The 26,224-nt window shown below is 51.2% G+C and overlaps 1 protein-coding gene across 3 annotated transcripts in view; it reads left to right on the forward strand.

Annotated features, from left to right (window-relative positions):
- The window catches only part of DLGAP4 (DLG associated protein 4), a 62,637-nt gene that overhangs the window by 19,304 nt on the left and 17,109 nt on the right, over nucleotides 1-26,224 (forward strand). The window contains exon 1 of one of the 3 annotated variants that reach the window (XM_083873497.1): nucleotides 3,283-3,314. The exons of 1 other annotated variant lie outside the window; for it this stretch is intronic. Coding sequence is in view for 1 of the 2 variants with exons in the window: in XM_083873496.1 (XP_083729622.1) it covers nucleotides 3,523-3,553 (31 nt within the window). In the remaining variant the exon portion in view is untranslated. Of the gene's footprint in view, nucleotides 1-3,282; nucleotides 3,315-3,485; nucleotides 3,554-26,224 lie in introns of those variants that run through there. One more of the 3 variants, XM_083873496.1, reaches the window with a different exon arrangement.

Consider the following 26,224-nt stretch of genomic DNA (forward strand, 5'->3'; position numbering starts at 1 on the left):
TTTGTATAGATTTTGTTTCCCTGTTCATGACTAAATTAGAGAGCCAGCTTCCAGGCCCATGACTGTGCTGGGGACCCTGCCCTGTCCCGGGAGAAGGCACATGCCAGCCCAGTCCCCTTGCACTGATGCTTTGCAGGGGAAGCAGGGCTGTGCTTAGGAGGAAGGGCAAAGTGCCTGCACCCCTCATTGTGCTAGCCCACTCCCCAAGGACTGGCTCACTGTGGGACGAGTTTCCACAGCTCCTGAGAAAGTCATGTGGCTTCTGGGAAAGTCATGTATCTTCCTCCTCCTTCTCCTCCTCTGTGTGCCGTGATCCTGGTCTCTGTGTAGGCAGGTGATTGCTGTTGCACTCCTCTTGGCTGCTATGCTATGGCCTTCTCTCCTGTGTGGGGAAGCAGCAGTGATGGGAAGGCACGGGGAGCTCACACCAGGCCAGGAGCCTTCGCTCAGCCAGGAGTGAAGCATCACTGTGGCCCCTTGCTAATCCCTTCAGCCTGAGCTGACCTCACATGGCCTTTGGGAGGGACTGTTATCATTCCCTTCAGATTTTCTCCTTCTTTTTGACCTAGATTTCACGTTCCAGAAATAGCTTTCTCTGACATACAAGCAGGAAGGGAATTAGAGGGAGAGCATGTGTGTGTATGTGTGTGCCAGGGAAAGATTTCTGTTGCATGCTCCGTCAGTGTTTGCAGACGAAAAAAGGGCACGTACACACGTTCTGTGATGTATTCATGCATCTGTTGGACAAAAAGAAATTCATGACAGCTGTTTCTGTCCACATTTGCCAGTTCATTTTTCACCCCTGATCTTTCCCTTATTATTATGGAAACTCCACCACTGCCTTGTGCCCAGCCAGCACTCCCTTTTCCCCAGGAAGCCGTGCCGTGGCCACAGCCTTGCTCTCGGCTCCACCCCCAAACCCAAACCATCTCCGTCTTTATGTGCCTGGTGCTCTTTGCTGCTAGATTTCAGCGCTCCCACGGGCAGCACCCAGGCTGTGAGCTTGCTGCCTAATGCAGGCACATGTCTGGCACACAAAAGCAGCTGCAATGGGTTTGAGCCCACAGAAATGCCCAGTTCCCCGGGAAGGGGGGAGCTGCAGCCACCCTGTGTCATGTTGTGCTGGCACAAACAGACACGGGGGAGGTGAGCACAGCTCCAAGGTCCTGACCAAGCCTGCCTTCTCGCAGCAGGGACCATCTACAAAGGAGTAGAAACAAAGGCAGCTGCCAGCATTTCCCTTTGCTGATATGGTCAGAATGACAAGTCCTTCTTGTTGCTTGCTTTTTATCAGCTTTGATAGCAGGAAAGGGAGTTGGTGCTGTCCTCGTGGGAGAGAAGCCGAAGCACCAAGGGGTGCCTCAGCTCACTCAGAGCCTCTGGGAGGGCAGCACCAGGAGTCTGTGCAGGGTGCTGTGCTCTGCCCATGAGGACAGCTGGCTGGAGGGCAATGTGCCAGGTACACAGGCACCCGAGGTCTCTCCTCAGGCCAAGGGGCCTGGTGGCATCTCCATGTACTGGCTATCCTTGTGACCCGGGTGGGCACAGAGCTGCCCTGACACCAGACAGTTGCAGGTGCCCCTTTTTGTCCCCTCTGTCAGTGATACTCAGCCCCTCTGCAGCTCCCCATGGCCACAGGGCTCATGCCATCGCTGGGGCAGCCCCGCAGCAAACAACACAGCTTAGCTGAGACAGACACACATGTGCCAGGAGACCAGGGCTGGGTGGGGTTGAGTGAGGCTCTGCACACAGCCTGGAGCATTTTCAGGATGTCAGACAGTGCAGACAAATGAGGGTTTATTTGTGTACGTCTTGGTTTGGGTTGTCTTTCTTCTCCCTCACGCTCTCCCATTATCTTTTCCATCTACTGAGCCATGACCTGGCTATTTCTGAGGGTTCAGCAAGAGATTGGCAGTTCAGAGCTATCCGGGAGACCCTGAACTGAAAACAATTTGCCTTTTTTCCTTGGTAGGCAGCAGAGTGGGGAGGCCCTAGGCTGAGGGTCCCAAGGCTCAGGGCTGGCTCTGTGACCAAATCCTCCTTCGGCCCCATTGTGCTGCTGCTTCCAAGATCAGAAGCAGCAAATCCGCAGCGATTCGGTCACTGAAGGCCGAGGGCGGCGGCGCTTTGATCACTCCTTGCTGCAGACCAGCCCTTTCACCGAGCGCTGGGAGCCCAGCGAGCCACCAATAAATCACAGCATCAAGGAGTGATGGTAGCAGCAAGGGGCCGGGGCAGCACACGTCCTACTGGCAGGGGCCATGTGGCAACACCACTGCGGGCACAGCCACGGCCCTGCCCAGGGCCGGGCACCACCAGTGCCCACACCATGCTGGGCTGGCTGCCCATCTCGGTCAGACACCACACAAAGTGACTCCGACCTCGCAGAGCTGTCCTCAGTCCCGTCCAGGGGAGCCTTGAGCTCAGCTCCGTGTGTCAGTGCAGGATCTGAGGGATAGAGGTGGATGGTCGTGCAGCACCCAGCGTAGCTGTCCCAGGGTGCAGACCCGGCTGGCTCTGCCCAGCAGGTTCTTCCCGCAGCCCACACGCTGTGCCAGCCCTGCTCCCCTCCGCACCTTTCTCCTCCATCAGCCCTACTCTGGCAGCCCCAGGGGGAGGCACAATGCACAGACCCAACACACTGCCCGCATCCGCTAAGGCTCCACTCCCTCTCCCCGCGCCCAGCAGGGCAGGACTCAACCAGTAAATCTGGGACTGGAGAAAACACCCACAAGGGAAACTTCCTCGTCTCATTTGTTCCTTTTCCATACGTTTCCCTCTGCAATGGAGGGTTCCTCTCGGCGATGCTGCAGGAGGTGCGTGGCGTCAGCGCTGTGCCCCTGCACCCGCCGCCCACGGGAGGTCCCACCGCGCCCACTCCGGGGCTGGAGCGGGGGGAAAACTGGAGGGCTCTTTCAGCCAAACCCACGTTTGCGCGTGGGTGGGACCGCGGCCGCGCGGTGGAAGATGTCACCGCAGCTGCCGCGACAAGGAGACAAAGCTCCCGCGTGGGGTGGGAGCGGCACCCGCTTTGTTCAGCGGCGCTCGGCTCCCCCCGCGGCAACGGCGGTGAGGCAGCGGCCGCCGCCGCCCGTGTCCCCTCTCGGTACTGCCGGGGGTCCCGAGGGTCCCAGCCACGCCGAGCGCCACCGCCGCGTGTCCGGCGGAGCGGAGGGACCCGTACGGCCGTGGGAGTGTGGCGGGGCGGAGCTCGGGGCGGTGCCGGTTCCCGGGCGTGGGGCGGGCCCGGGGCGGGGCGGCCGTTTAATGCGCGGCCCCGCCCGGGCGCGCAGCCGGAGCGACGGGCGGGCGCGGTGAGTGCGGCGGCGGCGGCTCCGCGCGTCTCCTCCCTTCTCCAGCGGCGGCCGCACGAGCAGCCGGAGCGGCCCCGCACCGCGAGCGGCCCCGCCGGCGGCTCGTCCTCCTCTTCCTCCCCTCCGCGGGACCCAGGCCGGGCCGAGCGCCCTCGCCCCGCGCCCCTCCCCGTCTCTCCGATCCCCTCCGCCCCTCTTTGTGTCTCCCATGGCTTTGTGTCTGGAGCTCCTCAGGCAATGTGAGTGACCGCGCGAGCGGGGGGCCGAGCCGGGCCCTGCATGGCTGCGGGCGGGGGTGCCGCCCCCTCCCTCCCTTCCTCGCTGCTGCCGCTGCTCCGCCGCTTGCCGGGCCCGCCGCCCCTTCCGCTTCCCACGCGCGTCCCGGGCCTCCGTGGGAGCGCCGGGGCCGCCCCGCTCGGCTCCGGGCTGCGGGGCTGCTCCATCCTCCTCCTCCCCCGCATGCCGCCTGCGCCGCGGGGAGCCGGGCCTGAGCGGGGGTGGGCGCTGCCCCGGTGCCAGTCCCGCCGTACCCGGCCCGCAGGGGCCGCGCGGGGTCAGGCTGGTGCCCGGCCCGGTGCCTCAGGCCGTTAAGGAGTCCCTGGGTGCTGCAGGGGAGGAAGCGGCGCTTCGCTAAATGCGTTCCCCGCCGGAGGACACGGGCCCTTTCTTTGGTGAAGCGTTCGGATTCTTCCTCCCCTGGAGAAGAAAAGGGAATTGTCTGGGCGAGGCACGGAGCTGAAGGCTGACATTTCGCAGCGCAGCGAGCTGGCACCTCCCGACCAGAGCTGTCTCTGAAAAGTCTCTTTTTTTAGCCTGGGAGAACAGGTCCTGGCTGAAGGTACCTGGTGGGGCAGCCCACCCTCGAGCCGCCTGCCCTCCTGTGCAGGAGTTGAGGCTGAATCCCTCGGGATTAACCGCAGGTGCAACCCGGGTTTGGTGTGCCTTGCAGGAGGGTGGGGATGTTGTGATTGGTTGTGAGCAGTCGGTAAATGTGGCTCCTAATTTCTACTCCAGTCATAATTGAGAGGCGCAAAAAGGAGGATTGTTTGCAGGATGCTGTCGGTAGGACTGATATTACTTATTCTGCAAAGACCTTGACCCCAGGGTGTGCAAGAACTGTCTTTGAGATGGGAATGGAAGTAGGACCTCTGAATTCTAGGCTGTAGCTTGTCAGTTGGGGGAGGAAAAGAAGAAGAGGGAGGAAAAAAAGAACCCCACAGCATGTGGCATTGAATCCTAAAATAAATTCCAATCATGTGGGATGATAACAAGCCAGATTGCCAAGTCGTATAAGTTGGCAGACTTGACTCCAGTGGGTCCAAATTACTTTGCTGGTAATTGCTCTTCCAACAGGCATTTGGTGCTATGAAGTTACATGTTCTTGAAGGCATGGAGAAAAATGTAACTTATTGATCAAATTCAGTCTGTTTGGGTTTCTGATAAATTCTGATGTGTGTCTGTACCCAGATATTCGGAGGAGGGTTATGTGCAGAATTTGTCTGTTGTTGGCAGGCATGGAAAACCTAGAAACTCATCTTTAAGGTGCAAATGGCAAGCTGCCACATGCTATTTTTGCATCTAGCTCTCTGCGTCTGCCCCACTTCTGTGGTGGCAGTGTAACTTCGGGGTGCAGCTGAGGGCCCCAGGATCTGTGGCCCTGGAAGTGCTGGAGTGTAACTGCTATGCACTGTGCCAGCCTGGAAAGGACAAGAAGACCCTGGGCAACAAAGGTGGTAGTGGAAGGACTTGGTTTCTGTGAACTTTGTGTCGTCTGTATGTAGAATCCAATGGGATCTGGCAAAGCACAGTGTGCTGGGAGTCCCACAGGTCCCTGTGTGGAAACACAGCTGGTGTCCCAGCACACGTTGTCAGCTTGTTTTGCACACAGCTCTGTGTATCAGTCGTTGGGTAGTCGGGTGCTTGGTCTGTGTGTGCAGTTTGGATTTGTGGATACTTCTGACAGCTCAGCTCAAGATTACTCTGCTGCTCCATCCTGATGCATGGGAGACCTGCTGCTCTGTGAGCACGTTCCTAGCTGTGCATGTTGCCAGAGCAAGAGAACTTTAAAAGCTTTTAATGGGTAACTAATGATCGCCGGGTGTTTACAAGTAGCTGTGTCAAATAGTTCTCGTCTCCTGTATGGATTTTCTTGCTGTTTGAGCCCAGACTGGGAGATGGTCTGGAGTGAACTAGTCATTGGACTGTATGAAAGTCACTGTGGCACTTTAATGTTTCTCATAACCCACTTCACGCACACCTGCAGAGGGAAGCCTGCAGAGCCACAGTGCATCGGGGCTTGGTTGTGCTTCTTCAGCTGATGCTCTTGCCCTGTGCAACCTGCACAACAGCATCCAATATTTTTTTAATGGATTGAGGAGGCATAATTGGATTCAGAGCAGTGCAAGTTACAGGGACATATGTGAGTTGGAAGGATTAAGGCTGTGCAGGCGGGTGGCCTTGTGCAAGAAAAATCCACTTTAATTTTTGCAGTGAAAAGTTGTCAGTGTGTTTTCTATCAGAGCAGATTTAAAAGGGAGGGGAGTGGTGCTAAGTATGATTGCTGTTTGCTGAAAGGCGATTAGAGTTAGGCTGTCAGATGAAGTTCTGTGAAGGCTGGAGTTGAGAATGGTGAATTTGGGTCTCTCCAGAAAAGCTTATGGAAAAATGAGTTTCTTTCCCTTCTCTCCTGGTCTCCCACCTGGAGAGAAGTGGTGGGGCGCCAAATGACACCAGGGTTTGACAAAAGCTGCCTTTAAACAGGCAAAAGTTAAACTATTTGCAGATGGTCCGGTTTAGGAGAGGAGAAAACATTTAGAAATTCTGTCCACTTCAATTTGTCTTGCAGAATTAATTAATTGCTGGCCCTTTTGGTGCAGATCGGTGCATCAAGTATCAACTTTCTGTCCCCTGGAGAAGTAAGAAGAAACAACAGCCCCAAAAGTCCTGAGCTGGGCCTCAGCCCTGAGCTTCACTTCTGCTCTGCCAGGGTCTGGCTGGTGAATGCAAAAGGCACCATTGCAAAAGCATTTGTGATTTTCACTGAAAACAGTGAGGTAAGTGCTCAGATCCACCTGCCCATGTTCAGTCTCTAATTAAATGGGCAGCATTAGGTAGGGCAGTCCCAGTGTTTATGTGGCTCAATGTGGGCTGCTAGTCTGCTGTCACAGAAGGTGACAAGCATTACTGCAGGAGTTAATGGTCCCCCAGGACTGGAGACCACTTGATTTCTGTAGAGCACAGGGCTGTGAATTATGCACTGCCAGGTGTCTTCCCAGATTTCTGTACATCTAGGAAGACAGCTTGAGTTCTGATTCTCTTCTCCTTCCCTTCTTGGTGCTGATCTTGGTCTTGCACTGTGGATTGCCAGTAAAAGCTGAGGGGCACATGCACCTAGGGGGGCACAGGCAGGGTGCTTGATGTCTGCACAGGTGCAGCAGCATCACCTGAGCAGGCAGTGCACGCAGGGACTGGGTTATCCCCATTGCTCTGCAGGGTCTCAGGGTGGGGGTGGTGAAGTTTGTCGGTTTCTCTGAGAACACCAAGAACATGAGACCAGTCTCTCTCTACAGGGACTCACCTGAGCCAGGCTGTGGCTTGGTGCATCAGACAGCAGTGCTCAAAAAGGAAACAGTGAATGTGCAAAAGTTTTAAACCTTAGCACTAGTATTTACATCAAGGATGTGTTGACAGTCAATCTTGTGTATCCCATTTAGTGCTCTTCATTAAGACATCCAGGTTTCATTTGCAGTGATCTTTTTTGAACCTAGTTCCAAGAGATCAAAGCTTTAGCTGCTGTTTTGTCTCTCCAGTTTGAAGTTTGACCAAGAAACTTGAGTGGCGAGTGTTTCAAAGGTAAATTCTTACCTGTGGTGCAGGTCTGTCAGAGCTGGAATTAAAGTGGAGATCAGAAGTTGTTTATGCCTTTCTGCTGATGTGCTGTCATGATGCAAGGTGATGTTTGATGAAAGCTGAAAGCTATTTGAGTTCATAAAAGGGAATTTTTATTACAAGTTGCTTTCATAAGAAACTTCTAAGTTTTATTTGTCTTGTTTTGTTTCTATTCCGGGAGTGGTTGAGATCCACCTGAACAGGACCCAGCCAGGCATTTGCTGTGTGCAGGAGGGATCTCCAAGCCTAAACTTTCTACCCAGAGTGGGCATATCTACAGCTGCATTGAATTGGAAGTTAAAATTGGGAAGTTAAAGCATGGATGCTGCATCCCTCTTAGGCCTTACGCATAAGCTAGCTACCTGTATCTGAAACAAGAGAAAGTGTCCCAAAAGTTGCTGTGGAATTGTCCCCAAGGGAGCGCCTGGACCCTCGTGAAGGCCCTTGTTAGGAGCCATGTCTGTGCTTGGCTGCTGGCCTGCCCGATGCTGCTCTGTGGAGAAGAGTGTGTGCAGGACAGGCCACGGGAGCACACTATGGCAAGGCTCTCAGGCCACTGGAGTGGCAGTTTTGTTGGCAACCCTCCTTTCCCTTGTTTGACCCCTGAGGCTTTTCAGTCCCACAACATGCTCAAAACATGGGGTCCCAAGTTGCAACATTTCTGTGGAGGAGCACTTCTAGGCTTTGGTGCACTCTGAACAGGTGCCAGTGCTGCCAGTGTGAGCTGCTGCTCCAGCAGCAGGCCCAGACTGGAGATTCTGGCCTCTCAGCCCTGCTGCTCTGAGCAGCACAAGATTCCTGGCAGTGCATTAATTACTGCTGTAATGCCCAGCCTTATACAGCCTGGGCTGGAACTTTCCAGAGGAGAAAGTGTCTTTAGGGAGATGGATACTGGTGGAATGGAGCAGGAGAACTTCTCCCAATGCCTGGATCGCTGTTTAGTCTGATCCCTTGGAAGTACAAGGGTTGTTGCATAGTGCTTGCACCTCCTGAGCACCTGGCTCTGGACAAAGCAGCTATTTAATTTCCAAAGTATTGGGTTTCGGTGATGCTTAGGTTTGCAGCATGCCAAGTGGCAGGCCTTGAGCAGGGAATCCTCGATGCTGGGAAGCAGAGACCTGCTCACCAGCAGCCTGTTGCCTTGGCCACGACACTGCTGCTCTTGGCCTTTGTGCTTGGTACAAGTTCAGTGTCAGCGTTGCTGTCACCCTACAATCTCCTCCCCGTTGCACTACCAGCAGTGTGGTGCCACACATTAACTTTTTTCACTGCTCCATTGAGGGCTCTGCTGGAGGTGAGTGCTGCAGAGTATCTGGGTGCTGAGGGGATGCTGCCAGAGCCCTCCAAGCCCTGCTCCCTCCCAGTTACTGTTTGCACGAGTCAAACACTGAACCAGGCTGACTGGGGGAATCAGGGCTTTGGGGAAGGCAGACAAAAGGCCTGGATGGAGCTGTGGCTGCTGCTGTGAGTGCTGCTCCCTGTCAGCTGTCACAGCTGTGTGAGGGTTTTGTGAACACACAGCTCTGACAGTCACGCGTTTCCTCAGACCCACTGAGCCCTTGTGGGCCCTGGCCAGAAGGATCCCTGCGTTTTGGGTGTTGATCTGTGTGATACTTTAATTCCTGTTTGTAGTGCATCAGGACTGATGAAATGTGCAGGTTTAAGAGATAAAAGGGAGAACGTCTTGAGTGGCATCCCCAGGGCAGCAGGGCAGTGACTGAGGACCAGCCTCTGCTCCCGGGCAACCAGCAACGGGATGAGAAGGAGGACATTATCCTTAAGCTGTTTAGGTTGGACATTAGGAGCAATTTCTTCACAGAAAGGGTGGTCAGGCACTGACTGGAAGGGCTACCCAAGGAGATGGTGGAGTCCCCTTCCCTGGAGGTGTCCAGGAAGGATTGGACGTGGCATTCAGTGCTCTGGGCCGGTTGACAAGGCGAGGATAGGTCACAGACAGGACTCGGTGGTCTCAGAGGTGTTTTCCAGCCGAAAATTCAGTGATTCTGTGACAGCAGGAGCTGGCTGGGCCCGGGAGCCGTGGGCTGGAGCCGGGAGATGCTCAGTGCTTGCTTGCGAGGCGTGCTCAGAGTAGGTTTCCCAGGGGTGCACAAACGGGACGGGGAGTGTGCTGCTCCGGCGGGGCGGCCCTGGGCGCTGCAGGGCGCGGGGGTCCCGGTGCCGGGGGCGGCTCCCCCGCGGCCCCGGGCGCTGCCTGCCCGGCGCCGGGCGCGCTTTGCGGCCGCCGCGCTTTGCAGCAGGGCCGTAGGGCGAGGTGGGGCCGGGCCGGGCCGCTCCTGTGCGGGGCTGCCGGCGGTGCCAGGACCCGGAGAGCCGCGCAGCCCCCGGGCCCGGCCGGCCTCTGCGGGGCGAACTCCGAGTCCCGCTCCGGGAGCGCCCTGTGCTCTGTCAGTGTGCAGGGACACGGCTCCGGTCCGTCAGCCCCATTGTCCGGGGAAGGGAGTGGGGCACCTGGAACAGCTTGGGGGGGCTCAGCCTGGAGAAAAGGAGGCTCAGAGCGCCCTTCTGGCTCTGCACAACTCCCTGACAGGAGGGGGCAGGAGCAGGGATCAGCCTCTGCTCCCAGGGAACAGGGACAGGAGGAGAGAGCTCAGTCTTCAACTGCACCAGGGGATGTTCAAGTTGGACATTAGGAGGAATTTCTTCACAGAAGGGGCAGTCAAGCACTGGAATGGGCTGCCCAGGGCAGTGGTGAAGTCACCGTTCCCGGAGGTGCTTAATGAAAGACTGAATGTAGCCTCAGCCATGGTTTAGTTGACAAGGTGGTGTTCAGTCACAGTTGGACTCAGTCTCAGAGGTCTTTTCCAACCTAATTGATTCTGTGACAGCCGTGTGCTGTCCAAGGGGGATGGACGCACTGGCTGTCCTTTCCCCCTCCCAGGCTGTGCTCAGTCCCAGAGGTAGCAATGCCCAACTGGCACCATCCTCCAGTGCCCAGCACACATGGGTTGTGTTCCCGGAGCTCACTGTGGCACAGCAAAGCAGAGTCCAGGCTAACCAGGCTGCCCTGAGTGGAGCAGAATCAGGCCAGCCATCGCTGCTGGTGGCAGCAGTAACTTTGAAGCGCTGTCTGCTTTCTCCTGGCAGTGCTATTTGTGCGCTTACCTTTGATTTATATTTTTTTTCAACAGCTCTGAATATCTTGGGTGTTGGGGGAGGCAGCTCTAAAAATAACTTTAGAGGCTGGTTATTTCCAAAGCTGTTATTTCTGCCTCTGCCTGTTTCTTTCCCTTCTGTAGCTAATGGCTTTTTCTACTGCTGCAAGGCCTGGTTCACACAGAAAATCCTGTTTTCTGCTCTGTGCTAATGCTTGCTCTGTTAGCAAACATGCTCTGGGTGTGGGTGATGGTGTGTGTGCAGGCAGCAGGTGCATGTGATTGCAGATCTGGGTGAATGAGCTGGTAAAGCAGGAACACGGAGTCCAGAATGTACTAAAAAAAAAGAACACAAACCTTTTGAAGGGTCAATCTCCACCATTTGGAAATTGGAGCCCCTCGGGTGCAGCTCTGCAGAAGCCATATGCCAAAAGATGTCTCCTCTTTGAACCAATTGTGTTCAGAGGCGACAGTGGCTTGAAGAAGTCCCGTTGTCCCATTTCTCAGGCATATGCCATAGGGTGGCTTATTTTTAATGATGGATTCCAGCAAGAACCCCAGTCACTGTTAGTGCCTTATCTCAAGTTCTGCTGCTGCATGTGAAATAACCTCACCTGACAGATGCAGGGGCTGGTACAAGGGTTGTGTACAAAGACTCTCACTTGTATGGATTATGACTAAAAAATGCTTCTGCAGAGGTTGTTGAGGGCACCTGTTAAATCTAGTTTATCCTAATTCTTAGTGTGATGGTTTTCAGCATCTTTTTTTTTTTTTTTTTTTTTCTAAGGTGACTCAGTTTTGGGCAACTGTGCCTCTTATCAGAGAGCAACTGCCAAGCAGATTGCTGCCCTGCCTCTACATGCCATGAGTGTGCCAGTACCAGGGACCTGTGTGCTCTGCCTGCCCTGGTAGCATTGAATGCCTCACTTTCCCATGGAATTGCGGGAGAGGAGCCCAACAGGAGCTGTGAGAAGCAGCATTACCCGTAGAGGTTTAACCTCCAGTGTGTGTAGTTGCTATGCTCCAGTGGCTGTGTTGGGTGCTGCTCCCCTTGTTCCATGTGCCCTGACTTTGTACTGTGCCTCACACCTTCAGGTGTCCTTTCTTGGGAAGTTTGTGCTCAGTTTGTTCCCACCTGCTGCAGCTTTTAGGCTTGATTGAGAAAAGAGAAATATGCTGAGTGTAGAGCATGTCACTGGTGTTTAATGGGCTGAAGGTATGGCCAAAGTGGAGCCGCCTCAGGCTGACAGCCTGGCTGTGGAGCACTCCAAGCAGCTGCTCTCCCTGGGGAATTCCTAGAGCTGTGTGTTGCTTCTGGCCACTCTGGAGCAATAGAGCAGCTGCCTCATCTCGGACTGCAGCAAGTGCTTCCTGATCAATCTGCACCACAGGATGGGCAGTGCAGATCAGCTGGATTCAGATTTGGCACTGTCATAGTGTTACTGGGTTGGCTGAGACTGCTTCCTGTTTGTGTCTCATTTGGAGGTTGAAAACAAAACAACATAGATATTTAGATATTTAGAGATGTGAACAGATCTTGTTCACATCATCCATCCCAAACCCTGAGTGTGCTTCATCCCTGAAGGTGGAGCCTTAGCTGGTGTGAGTCACTGTGCATTGGCGGCCTGGGGTTGGTTTCTTTTGTGTGTGCCCCCGCACATGTGTGTGTGCTAATTGTGGCAGGCTGAAAAGCACCTCAGCTTGGAAGCTCTGCTTGAGCTCAAGGGCTGAGCAGCCTCCTAAGCATGTGAGCAGGCTCCAGTGGAGAGGAGAACTCAGCATGAGGAGAGATGAAAACTGGTCTCTCAGATCCAGGCTGTGTTCAGCATCCTGTGGAACTGGGAATGCAGTGGTATCATGGGTTTTCCAGTCTAGAAGGGATTTTTTTATATATATGGTTTGGGGTTCACCTAGCAAGCTAAAAGCAAGCTTTTTATTGTTACAACAATGTCTTTTTTATAATGGCTTCTCTTATTTCTGCAAATTACTATAGATTCAGCCACAAAAGAGCTTTCTTGTTCTAATTGGCCTCCTCCTGTTCTGATGCAGTTGTGTTGCTGTGTCACCATGGAGACAGTCATGATGTCATGAGATGTGGCATCACTGAAAAGTGGCTTGGAGGCAGTTGCTCATGTTCCCCCTCACCCCATCCACCCACCCCAGTAATCAATAGCTAGAGCCAAAAGCAAAACAGCTCAACAGACTTCAGGGAAGATATGGAGCTGTGATTTTAAGGCTGTTACCAGAGTGGTGATGGCAGAAAAGATCTCATATACCCTCCTTCTCAAAACTGTCTCCATCTCTTCGTGTGTTATTGAGCTCACTTAAATTAGCATCAGGAAGCCCCAAATGTCCAGCAGTTGCTGTGCTGCTGCACTTGGACCCTGTTGGTGAATGCTTGTGGTGCTGAAAACCTAGGCATCCACTGTGCCACATGCTGGGCATAGTGCCAGGCTTGGTGCTGCCAGACTGGGGGACAGGTACACCAAGCTTTGTCAGCTCGGTCATCAGTCAGAAAAGCTGGTGTTTCACCAGGGTGTGACTTGGTGGAGCTTTTTTGGGACCTCCTACCTTTCCAGCACTTCTGAGACAGCTGTTTCCTCTGTGGAAGCCCTCAGAAGGGTGAGCTGGGTGCTGAGACCAGGAGAGCCAATACAATCTGTGTGAGCTCAGCAGAGGCAGGGATGTAGCAGAGAATTGGGCTTATTTCATGGCTTAATTCTACTCTACCAAAATGAAGGGAACTTCCAATTTTCCTAAATACCATGATTTGTCACCAAAACAATTGTGAGGATGTATTCTGCCCTGTACAGTCTTTGCTCTGCATTTGTCTTCAGCTCTGTCTTGTTTTAATTTTTTTGTAAGGAGTCTAGTTGAGAGCATGGCACAGTGTACTCAATCCTCTGCCTTGAGCTGTAATAGCCTACTCAAATATTAACTAACTTGCTCCTGATTAATGGGAGGCAGGGTGGTGTCAGTGCCTGGCCTGGCAAGCAGGGAGCTGATGCTTTCCAGTTATTTCTTGTTTTTGAAAGGGCTTTTCTGTACCTATCACAGAAGCTTGTTACCTGTAACTGCTCTGTTTGTAATGTTTGATATTGGGGACGAGCATGCAGATTTCCCCTGTTTGTGAGATATCTCTGGGTGAGATTGGGATGCTCTCCTAGTGCTGCATGCTGGCCCCGCTGCTCAGCAGGGACCTGCGCATGGCACCTGCCCAGTTTGGCTGGGGCTGCTCCAAGTTATCATCTCTCAGGGTTGACACTTCCTTGGCAAGTACATCCTCTCCCTTGAGCTTTGCTTTCTTTAAGCAACCTTGCATTCAGGCGAAAGGGACAAAACTGTGTAATGTGGAACCTCAAGCAAGTTGACTTTTTCAGTGTGAGAGAAATTTTTGGCTTTTTTCCTGAAAAGATCAAAACTGTTTTCCAGCAGTTCTCAGTTCTGCTGACAGACTCTTTATTTTTTTTTCCCTGAGTTGCTGGGTCTTTAGGATGAAAGGCTACAACAGTTCGTAGCATGAAGATAAAGGGTTTTTTCACCTTGTCTGTTCCCTTGAAACATTTGATAACATGTCCTTGTTCAGGGGAAAAATGACTGAAAGGCCAGTTGCATTTCAATCATGTTAATTTATAGTGCTACTGTTTTAAAAGTAGCTGCTGTCTGGCTAAAGATGCTAAAATCTGCTTTTTAACCAGCATTGCTTAAAAAAACAGAGGGTAGGACATGTTTTTCACTCTCTCTTGACACTGGTCACATCTGTCCTAGTGGCAGCGAGGCCATTCCAAGGCTACTTGGCTCTGACTTCCTGCACTCCGGTTACTGTAGAGGGGAAAATAACTGCATGAAGGTCTGGGATCGACACTGTTAATGGCTGCAGTGGGCAGGCAGAGGCTGTTAGGATAGGAGTTAAAAGCTCACTTACAAACTGTGCATGGGTTGTAGGTTTAGCTATATTGTAGCATGATTTCCATTTTCAGTGTGTGTAGAGAACTACATCCATGGGAAGGGTGAGATGAAGTTTCCCTTAATAAAACAAAACAACAAATTCCTGAGTATTTGGAGAATTCCATTAAAGGCTATGAATAGGTTGCTTCCTGGAAGGAAACTAGTCCTTCTGTCCTTACTCATGGGCTTGTCTAAACAGTTAACCTCATCAAATTCCTTTATAACATGAGCAAGTCACTGTGAAATGGTTTATTCTCTCAGAATAAGGCAGTGTGGAGCTCCTTATCCTTCAGATTTGAGCCCTAGAGGATTAACTGTTATCTGCTTCCCCTTGTAGGGCTGCACAGAACCCCCTGGGCTGCAGTACAAGTGTTTTACCCTTGCAAATGCATTGGGTGATGTCCTTTCCCATGTGCCAAACCCCTTCCCTCAGGACTTGCGGGTTCCTCAAACCCCTCAGGTGAGCTCAGTTAGCCTCTGGAAGAGGAAAAGAAGGAAAACCTGAGGTGCCAGCCAAGGCAGGCTGAGTGTTTGAGGATGGGATCAGAAACAAAACCTAATGTTCTGCAAGTTAATGTAGTGTTCTGCTGAGTTCTCTGAACTTCAGGCCTGTATTCAAACAAGTTTTAAAAGATGTCTTTGTAGAAGATGGCCACCTACAAGGTGGTAAGCAGTGTCCAGACTTAAAAGGGAAGAGTGAGTGAGTGGACACAGACAATTTTTACAGAATAACTGCAAAAATATATAAGATACAGAGAAATGGCATTCCTGCCTGACAGATAAGTAGTGAAAATTGCTACAAGTTTCTCTGGGCATATTCCCAGCACTGAAGTTTCCAGTATTCTTGCAGTAGGAGCTGGTTCAGGGTTGTGACACCGAGTGCTTGTTCAGATTGCAAGTCAACAGATTGCTTGTCTCCAGGTCCTGGCTTGCAGCAGGCATCAAGTTGTTGTGTGTGATCTCTGATAAAGGCTGTGAAACCAGAGCTGCCTGATCCTGTTGCAGCCATAGCTTGTGTACTTGTGTACAGGTGATAGCTCTTGCAAGCATCACCCAGAGACGGTGGTTAACAAATACAGATTTGTGTTCAAAGCAGACAGAAGGAGAGGCTGCAGAGCTGGCAGATGCTCTTAGGCAGATGAGTAGAAAAGTGAAGTTATGGAATGTGTGCAAGCCTCAAGGTCCCATCTGGGCGAGCTGCCACACAAGAGCAGGACTTCTCCCTTGGTGTCTCTTTACCTCTTGGTAACTGATCAGTGATTGGCAAAAGACAAGGGAGTCCTTCTTGCTGCTTTGGGGAGAAATGCATTTGCTCTTTGTATTGTCTGTGCTTTTCTAAGCCCTCAGCAGAAGGAAGATACCTCAGTGAGCCGAGGTACCTGTGTCTGAGTTCTTTATACTCACTGAACTCTGTGTACTAATGTGAGGCAAGCACAGTGAGCAAGGATGGCACTTGGTTGCTTTCAGTATTAAAGATCTCCTTCTCCAGCCAGTGACAAACTTCAGGGTTATGAATCATTTGTGTGTCAGTAATATTTGCATATTTTAGGCAGACTTGCTGCACTGTGTGTTGTGCAACCCTGTGAGAAACTTCGGAGCTCGGAGGGAAGCACAGCTGGCAGTGCTGTCAGACACCTCTGCTCCTGGTGCTGAAAGCTGAGCTGACAATTTAACTCTTCAGGCTGACTGGTGCTTAATCCTCTTGAGAGGATTGCCAGAAACTTGGGAATGGCTGGTAAACTGGAAGGCCTGCACACCTGGCCACAGAGGCGAGGCAGCCTGGGCTAGTGGAAAGGGTCCCTGCCTGTGGCAGGGGGGTGGGTCTGGATGATCTTTAAGGTTCCTTCTGGCCCAGATCATTCTGGGATTCTGAGTAACCTCCAGAAGCCATAACCTATGCTTAAGCCCATGCCCAGGTTTTCCAAGTCCTTTGAGGTTTTCCTGGAGAGAGAATATATTCAGGAGGAGGCTGGTCTTTGCTGATTTGGGAATACCTGTGTGCTATACCGTGGGCACACCTGAGCTCACCTATTCTGCATATTCTCTTGGCTTCAGGTTACCAACAGATTTCTTTATTTGAAGGGGCGGTTGCTGCTGTCCAGTTGGCCTCTTGTACTGAGGTTCTCTGAGCCATCCATCTGTACCACAGCTGATTCCTGCCAGACCTGACCCTGCTCTTGGAGCATGGTGCTTATGGCTGCCTGGATTTGGAGCTGGCCTTGTGTAACATGTCGAGGTCCAGTGCACAGTCTCGGAAGGGTGCCAGTGGAGTTCTCTTGCTGGGAAGCAGTCTCTGCTGACTGCAGTTCTGAACTCTTGGTTGCTGTTTTCCTCCATCTCTAAGCAGTGAGGGTCAGAGTTGGGGTTTTCAAGTAGCTACAGTCAGAAATGTAGGAAGGAAATAGTCCAGCAGGGAGCTGCTGGAGGGGAACTGTGCGTGTTCTGCAATGGAACTTGTGCATTTCGGAACTTTGGTTTTTGCACAGTTTCTGCATGTTCCAGTAACTAAAAACTGACGGTAGAACTCCTTTTTCCTCTTGCACAGGTGAGACCTATGAATAAATTTCTTAGCTGGCTTTATGGTGAACTCTCACTGATAAGACAAGCAGGTGAATTTCCTTAGTATGGAGTTTCTGACTGAGAAGTCTGATTTTTTTTTGGTACTGATAAAACAGAATGCTTAAAACATCTGAACTGCTACCTGGTATCCTGTTAGGCACCAGGGCATGAAAATCTGGGCCCATGTTCTCAAACATAGGGGAAATGACTCTTCAAGCAATGTGATTCCAGCTCTGCTCCTGCTCCTCAGAGTGCAGCTGCTTTACAATGTATGCTGGTGTTGTGTTTGTGTTTCTGGTCTTGATGGGCAGCAGATGCTTGTTGCTCACCTTGGTGGGCTGCCCACAGTGAGATCCCCACAGTGCTCACTGGCAGGAAGGGGGACAGGGGTGAGTCATCTTAATGTAGGGAAACCTACACTTATTAGTGGTTTGGGGGTTTTTGAAGTGTGCTCTCTCTCCCGAGTTTCAGGTTGTGCCTTCTGGTTTGCTCAGTTTGTCTTGTTGTTCCCTGGTACCTTCAGGGAGCCAACATTCCCTCTGTGCAGGGGCTGCACACTCCGAATGCCAGTGGGACATGGCAGGACAAAGTCTGACTGAAACCTGCCCCAGCCAGACTGAGAGCTTTCACACTGCAGAAACAATTATTATTCCATGGCATTGCTCTTTGCACTTTATTGCTCTTAACACTAACAGTAACTAAGGATTGTTCTGGTCCTTATAGAGAACATACATTGTGTGTGGGAAGTCCAAATGTCAAATAACTTGAGGGTTTTGAAACTCCTGACATCTGGTGTGCAAGAACCAAAGCCTAAAGCACAGTGGCTCATTCTGGCAGGGGCTGCTGAATTAAACCGTAAAGGAGTTCTCTGCTGAGATACCTAAGAGCATTATTCCTCTGATTGCAGCCTGGATAAGGAACTGCAGGATCATTTGCTTGTGAGAGCCTATCTCTAGCTTTAGGAAGTGCTGTTGTGCCTTCCTCTGTGTTCAGAGTGCTACATGTATTGAGTTGCTGGGGTACAGGCCTCCTGGGATTGAACTGAAGGAAAGAAAGGCAACCTGCTGAGGTGAGATTTCCAGCCATCTTGTGAATTCATACCCTGTTAAAATTTCCCCTAAATCATATTCATACTATAAAATCACAGCAGAAATGAGCAAAGAGAAAGCTCAGACTGAAGTCTCTAAGACAAATTCCAGGGTGGTTTTAGTTTAGAAGGGGGTACTCAGTCTCCCAGTCCATTCTTGACCACTGACTGAAATGCTGTGTGCACATCTGTGCCTGCAGAACTGATGTGCACTGGTGTTCCTGTGAAAAACTTACCAGCTTAGCCAAACTCCCAGTATAGTTGTATCAAGATGTTTCCTTCAGCACTGCCATAGCATTGAACTCTATCCCTGAATTCTGAACAGGGAGCACTTCGCAAACACTCCAGCTCAATAGTCTTGGGGGAGACACTGTTATACCAGGCACATGTCCTGCCAGACAGCAGCCTGGGGAGGGTGTGCTGGATTTGGGGTGTCATCCTGGCTTTCAGGACAGCTGGTACTTAACCTAACACAATACTAATATTTGTATCGTAAATTGGAACATGCTTGCGTTCCAGACCTAGGAATACCTTATCCAAGAGTTACCTGGATCTTCTGTACTTCATGAGTGGAATGTTAACAGAGCTCAGACCTGAAGCCCTGCAGCTCCCCAGTGGGGTGGGGGCTGTGTGCCCACTTGGGCATGGGCAGTGTCTGCTCAGCACTGAGGGGGCTTAGGTGAAGGTGGGAGGAAAAGGGCCCTGGCTCTGCTGCTGTCCCTGGGCCCTGTGGCTGTAACACTCAAGTGGCAGTGCAGAGAGCAAGCACAGTTTTATGTTCTGTATTGTGGCACCCTAACCCTGGGCTAACTTTTCCATTTTTCCTTTGAGCTCAGCAGTTCTGACTGTGGTCCTCTGTCCATGGATCCCATCACAGAAATGCTGGCTGTGTTACCCTGTGCAGACCACTTGTGTTGCTCTGTAGTGGTGGAGCACTGCCAGCACTGCCTGCGTGGTGTGACCTGCCAGAGCAGACGGGAGGCTGTGCTGGCTTCACTTCTGTCCCAGGGCTGGCCTGCTGTGTCTGTAAGGTGACTCACTGCTGTTACACCCTCTCCCCATGGATAAGGCATTCCTCCTACAGGGAGAAGGAGGCCCAGCTTCCACCAGGCTCTAGAGCAGCTGAGTCAGATGTCTTGTCAATTAATGTAATTAGCAATTAGCTGAGGAAATACTTCCTATAACTGTCTTCATGGTTGTGTCTGTAAGTGGCCAGAGTAGGAGGGGACAGTCCTATGGTAGGGAGGTGGCATCTCACAGATTCTCCCAGGTGTGTTGCAGCAAAGCTGCTGACATTGCAGTCCGTGGAAATTTCCTGATGGAGATGATGTAAACTGCTGTGAGCTTGCTGTGAAATAACCCTCAAGTGCTCTGCTGCTCCTTCCAAGCCTATTCACATCCATGTTCCCACAATGAGATAACTGGCCACGCATGAGTTTACAAAGCAGTATCCAAAATAACGTGTTGTTCTGTCCCGTCAGCTGGGTTGTGTGTCATGGTTACAGCTAAAGAATAGAACTGAATCTCTTGCTAAAAGGGAGCTGCTGGGGTTTTTTTCTATGGCTGCTTTAATGCTTAGCTGTCTTTCTCATCTCAAGCCTTGGGCTTGTAGGTATGAAGCTTGTCTGCTGTCATGTCATAGGCATCGTTTATCTGCTGCATGTCTGGGACAGGAATAGAAACACCCCTGAGAGCAGGATTTGTTGTTAGTGTGATGGTGCTGCTGGAGGCACCAGCCATAGCATGTGGAGCATGGGCACTGTGGGAAGGGCTGGCCAAGCTGCTCTGCCTCCCTGAAAGGCCACAAGAGGCTAATCCCAGAGCAGCTGGCACCTCCAGTGGGTTTGGGATGCTCCTGGAGCAGGTGGAGCCCCACCCTGCAGCAGTGTGGGGGCCCTGTGGGGCAGTGGCTGCCCGGCAGCAGCACTTTGGACCCCGCATGTTTCTGGGGTGCACCAGCCCCCTCAGACTGGGGTCCAGGATCTGCCAACTCTTCACTAGCTCTGTGCCATTGGAAACAAGAGAAGTCAGATGTGAAAATTAAAGGCTCTTATTCATTGTCGTCCCACCTTTGCCTCCTGCAGTTTACCATTATTCTATCTTCAAAAGCATTTGTAGCTCCTTTTGGCCTTGGAAAGAATGTTGGAGGATAAGGGACATTTTTTCTCTTGCTATCATATAGTGACAGAGCTGAAAGCAGAGGTTTTTTAGGTGTATTGAGGAGGACAATTATTCCTGCAGTATGAGCTCCAGGTCTCCGGTAACCTGGGCTGCAGTGGGAATTTAAACCCTCTCTGTTTCCAGCACTGGACTGGACTTCTCCCTGTTGGATCAATCTCTTGCTGACAGCAGATTCCCTGTGTTGGTCCTGCCTGGCTGCCAGAGCCCTATGGAGGAGTTGTTGGGAGTCATTCTGTTCCACTGACCTTCATCTTCAGTCAGTATCCACTGTGTCTGTCTTGAGGCTTCTGACATGGCTCAGATCCAAGAAACTTGACTGGGCAGCTCTTCCTCTGAAACTGGGCCTCTGCTATGTAAACAACCCCAATGTTTTCTTGAAAGTGCCTTCCAGGAAAAGGTAGCAGCAGGGATTGGGTGAGTTTGTTTCCCAGTGAGGTGTCACAGACATCAGAAGTGACCCCAAGTGCACAGTCCCTGTACAGGTGATACTGGGACCACTGTATGTGCTGAGGGTCTGTGCCTGGGTATGTATGCTCTGTGCTTCACCCTGGAGTGACAAGAGCAGAGCAGTGTCCTTCAGTCCTTCCTAGCCGTGTGCCCCCACTGTGGCACCATGTTCTGGTATATTTTGCCATAGTATGATGGAGGATTCCTTCTGGCAAACAAACCCTTTGAGCAAATACTTGGAGACTTACTCCTTGATCCCACCCTTGTATCTCACAAGCTCAGTGCTGCCCGGGGCTGTGTCAGCCCTCGCTGTTGGGTTATTTTTGGCTGGTGGTTCTTGTTTCACTAGGCCACTTCAGGTGAAAGCACTTGCTGGACTCACCCCATGTAGCTGACACAGTCAGTCCATCCTGGGAGGTCACAGTAGCTGAACACAGCAGAGATTGAGCTGGTGACTGCCCTGGAAAGCCCCGAATCCAAAGATTGGCATTTTGCTGTTCCTAGGAATTTCATCTTCCAGCTGGTCTGGGGGTTGGACAACTGGCACAATAAGGAGTGGCTGCTTGAATGCAGTAATGCATTCCAAGTCTAAAATCGTTCCTAGGCCAAGTGTGGGGAGATGGCCAAGTGGAGGAATAACTCCAGCCTTGGGCAATCTTCTGTTTGGCTGGGATTTTTAGAGAAGGGTAGAGATGGGAAATTTTTTGGAGAGTTGATGGCACCATCTTTTCCTTGTTGTGTCAGTTCTTGGTAGTCAGGTTTTAGAAATCTTGAGCCACTTCTCTCAAACCATTTTGGCTTTGGTTGGGTGAGGAGGTGTCTGCAGGGAGCAGTTTGATTTGTTCTCTCCATCTGCCCTTGCAAGAAGAACTTGCTGTGTGTGCTTTGGAGCTGTAGCAGCTGCCAGAGCACTGGGACCTGGGCTGAGAGCAAGGGAGGGGATGGGTATAGACATGGTTAGAGCATCACCAGCCTTCTGAACCTCAGAGTGTCTTCAAAGGCTGGCACACACCTCTTGGGCAGGGTTGTAACTCTGAAGACCTGTTGCAAAAGCCCCATAAATTCCTATCTGGAATATTGCTTGGACTGATGTTTTCTGTTAGACTGAGTCCAGCAGATCCCCCAGTTGTGCCACGGCCCCACTGTGCTTTCTGGTTAGGTCACTTTAGAACTGACAAAGGTGCTTGTTTGGAGCAGAGGCTTTGCATTCCTAAGAACCCCAGTGCTCCTTTTGACCGTGGTTGCAGGTGCCTGAGAGCACTTGGGATGTGCTGGGAGGGAGAACTGAGTATGAGCAGGAAGAGGGAGCATTGTGGATAGGCTTCTTTCAAGGCTGCTCATGATCTGTTTAGAGCTCCTTGGACTATGAAATAGCTGGGCTGGTGTGTTTTTCAGGAGGCTCTAGAAGCCCTTCAGGCTCTGGGAGACCAAGCGAACACTGTTTTGTGGGAAGATCCCATTGCTGAGCTTGGGCAAGGAGTGGCTTCTTCCAAAGACACTTCTGATAAACTGTCTCTTGCAGAAACACCTTCAAAACAGACTGCCTAGATCATTCTCATCACCTTTCTTATGCCACATTAAATCACTTGTTACCTGTTCTCTGTCCTGCCATTCACCCTCTACCATCCAGTGCCAAGCCACAGATCAGGAAAAGCCAAAATGCCTCTGCTTCACCTGCTGGTTGGTATTTGGTGTTTACAGGTGAAGTACTGGGAGGAAGCTTTTTGAAATATCCTGCAGAACACTCTTAAGATTTCTGAATTTAGTGTGGATGATTTTTGTTTTGTAGCTGGAGTTACACAACTGCTAAGTTGAAAGGAGTGGAGGGAGAGGAGATCACTCATTTGGAAACAGGAAGAAATATAAGCAAGGTGGGAAATGAAGCCAAGAAGGCTTTTGGCACATAGCTTCCAAGGCAGGAAAATGGTCTGTTCCACACTGAGCAGGTTCCTGAAAGCAGCAGGGAATGCTCTGGTGATGTTTAATGCTGTTGATGGTGGCTGGTGTTTACTGATAACCCTCCTTGGAAGGCCAGGGAGTCATTGTCACATTCTGAATTCCGGACAGTGGGACAGAAGGGAGTAGGTCTCAGTGCAATGGGAACAGCATGACTAAGCTAGTGCCTTCGGCTCTGTGGCCTAAAACTGAATCTGTTCACTAAATGTGGTGCATAGAGCTGTGCTCTGGCCTCTCCCTTGTGTCCCTTTCCTAGTTAAGTCTCAGATTCTTGGAATACCTTCGTGGCAGGTTCTGCAAGCTGGAGGGGCCAGGTGTGTGGACAAACAGGTACTGCACCCCTGAATCCAGACCTGCTACCCATACTTGTCGCTAAGTGGTGGTCTGGGCTCTGAACTTGAAAGCTTATGGGGACTCTTCAGGCCTGTGAACCAGAAATGTGGTGTTTTGGAGCCTGAAGGAAAAGCGGTTTTGTAGGTTGCAGGTACTGGAGCCTCAGACGTGCTTGGAGAAGGCTCTGGGTGCACACCTGGGGTCTGTTGTGCTCTTTGATTTTGGAGCTGCAGTTGCACAGTGGCTCTGGTCAATGCTGCTTCCTGAGACAAAGCACTCCAGAAAGTGCCGGGTTTGTCCGGATACCCCCTCCCTTTGTGCATCCATTGTTCAGGGAGTGATTGTGATACTTGAAGTTCTTAGGGAACAGTGTGAGCGGTGGCATTGGAGACATGGCTCTGCTCCTCTGTGTGCCTCCATCACCAGGGAGGAAAGCTCTGTGCTCTGCAGGGTGCATGGTTAGTTCAGATGAGCACAGCTTTTCCAAAGCTACCCAAAGGGAATAAAAGATAGGAATATTTGGTTAATTGCCTGCTCTGAGACTGAGGACTTCCCTTCCTCTCCAGATCAGACCAGACTGTGCTGCAACAGCTGAACGACTGTCAAATTTAATGCTAATGGAGAGGGAGCAGCCTGCTACAGCCTTTTCTGTGTTTGTTCATGTGATTTTTTTTTTTTTAATCTTATGGATAATGCCATGTTAAACAATGAAATAGAATATGGAGTAGCTTTCTCTAACATGCAAAACTTACCCTGTGCCTCAGCCGACAGAAGTTTCCCAGCAATTTTGACTTTGATTCTTCAGTATTAGCATAATGTTGCCACATCTTGGTTTGTACATACTTAAGGAAGGAAATAGCTTCAATTGAATCTGGCTATTAAAACCTCTTGATGATTGTAGCTTTGAAGATGTAAATCTTGAGTACTGGCTGCCTGACAGCCACTGTCCAGGTGGAAAGACTGTTGACTAAAGGCTGGAATTTTTCACTGTGAGATGAGTCCAGCCTGATGCCTTCCCATCTCTGAGATGCAGAGACTGTTCACTGCCGTCTCCTCAGCTGCTGACACATGCGCTTTCCCTGGCCCTGTGGCTACAGGGTGGGGCTTGTTTTCAGCTTACAAAGAATCCCTAGTCATCTGGGTGTGGAGAGGGTTTTTCATAATGTCCTGGGAAAACCACCTCTGCTGCTCCTGCTGGCATCACTAAATGTTTGCCCTTGCCTAAAACAGTGGAATATCTTCCCATGAGCAAGGGAGAGTAGCAGATTTCCTGCATCAGGTAAAATTTGGGATACAGTAACTGAAAACTGTGATAAAAATCCTGATGCTGAACAAAGTGATGGAGAGATTAATTCTTACCTTGAGGGGGGGTTTGTTGGCAGTAATGGTTGTAATTTCTCAAAATTTTAGGTAGGCTACAGAATTGTTGGTTGCTTGTGTTCCTGGGGATGGAGCAATTCCTGGGGAGCCCCATTTGTGCTGGGGAACTCAGCAATTGCTGCCATCAACACAGGCCTGGTCCTGTTATCACGCTCTGTGCTGACAAGCTGCTGGCTGCCATCAGTGTTTTCAGCACCCTCTTGGCCAGCTCTTCTGTGAACAGTGTTTAGTGGCACACTTAAAATGATGGTAACCCCTCCACCCCACTTCCTGGACTGTCCATAAGTGGGAATGTGCCAGCAATGCCTGAGCAACTGGGCAGTGTTTGCAAAACCTTCTGTGGACCATGCTGTGGACTTGGTTGTCCCTAAGCTTTGGGTGTGATTCTGCTGTAGGGGAGAACTCCTGTTCCTGGAGCTGTCAAAAAGTCTGGGACAAAGTGGTTCCTGGTGGGCTGCGGGGACGTCCCTGGGCTGAGAGGGAGGCGTATGGGTAGTCCCACAGAGTCACAGTGCTGTTTTGCCATGCTGGACTGACACACTCACCTTTCTGAGATGGCAAGACTTGGGTTATTGCACTTACTGTTGTGCTCAAGGTGCATCTTGCTGCCTCTATGTGGAGAACTTGAGATTTGTCTTCTGTGACACGTGAGCAAATGCTTGGTAACGACTAGATTTGGGGCTTCAGCAGTCAGCATAACCTAAAATAGCCCGTTTGAGCTGCTGAGCTCTGACATAGATAGGAAGAGATTCAGTTTGCCATGGTTTCCAGCCATTTCTGGCCATATGGATTTTGACTGGCTGTGACTTTGAGGAGGTGTGTTGAGATTCCCTGAACTTCTGCAGTGGCAGAGAAGTGAATTAAAAGAATCCACATATGCCATCCTCCAAGTTATGTGGCAGTGCATGAAATGAAGTGATAGTGAAGGGAGAGGATATTTCAAAGAGTGCATCATTAGCTGGTGGATGTTACTTCTGCAGGAGATTCTAGAAACTGCTAGTTCGGAGAAAAACTAAAAAGACTTCCCTAAACTTGGATAGTTAATGCTAATACCCTTGGTGAACTTAGGAGTGGCTACAGCAGCGGGTGCGTGGAGGATTTGCCATCATTCCTTATGTGTCTCCTCCAAAGTATCCCCTCCTCCCTGTAGCCTGCTGTTTTGCAGAGCAGCCGGATAACACTCCATGTGAAGGAGGGATAGGGGAGCAGCCTGTCACCTGGTGGCACTGGTTAATTCCTGTCTGGTTCACGTTTATTCCCTAATTCCATGTCTGTGCTGGATAACCCTGAGCAAACCTTGCAGAAAAGGCAGCATTAAACAGGGAGAGGGACACAAGGACTGGTTACTGCTGTGGGACGGAATTCTGTGGTGCCTGGTTCCCTTCCCCTCTCTGCTTCTTATCCATGGTCTGGCATGTCCCATGCCTCTCTCTTAAAGACACCTGGGGCTGCAGAGCCCAAACCAGCCCATACACAAATCTGCAGAGTGCAATTGGCAGAACAGCCCCTGCAGTTCCAGAGCAGCAGAAGCAACATTTTGGGACTGCCACAGTGAGTGTTTAAAAGCAAGGAGGCATGGGGCCTGCCTGCAAGAAGTGCCATTCCTGAGAAATACTCTCTGGAATGCAAGTCTCTACATATCTTCAGTTGTGTTTTCCCTCTCCTGTTGTGCTAGCAGGTCCCTCTTGTCTCTGACCTACTGGCTGATGGTGTTAGAGCTGCCCTGGGCACTGCATGGTTGTGCTGCTGCACTGATCACCTGTGTTTGTGGTCGAATCTGTTGGGCACTTTCTTGTGCTGCTGCTGAGCTTTAGTTGCCTCATCTGGGTGAGGTGGTGCAGGCACAGGTCCTTGCATCAGGAAGATGAAGTAGATGATGCTTCAGTGCATTAGCAGAAAGGATTGCTGCTCTTATTGTGGCAGCACCTTTCAGCACAGCTTATCTCCCTGAGGGCTTTTGGCTGATACGTGGTCACTAAGCTGTGGTCCATGTAGTTCTGAAGTGGTCCTGGTATCTC

The sequence above is a fragment of the Zosterops lateralis genome (genome assembly GCF_965231275.1).
Source record: "Zosterops lateralis genome assembly, chromosome: 16".
In the NCBI taxonomy this organism is placed as follows: Eukaryota; Metazoa; Chordata; class Aves; order Passeriformes; family Zosteropidae; genus Zosterops; species Zosterops lateralis.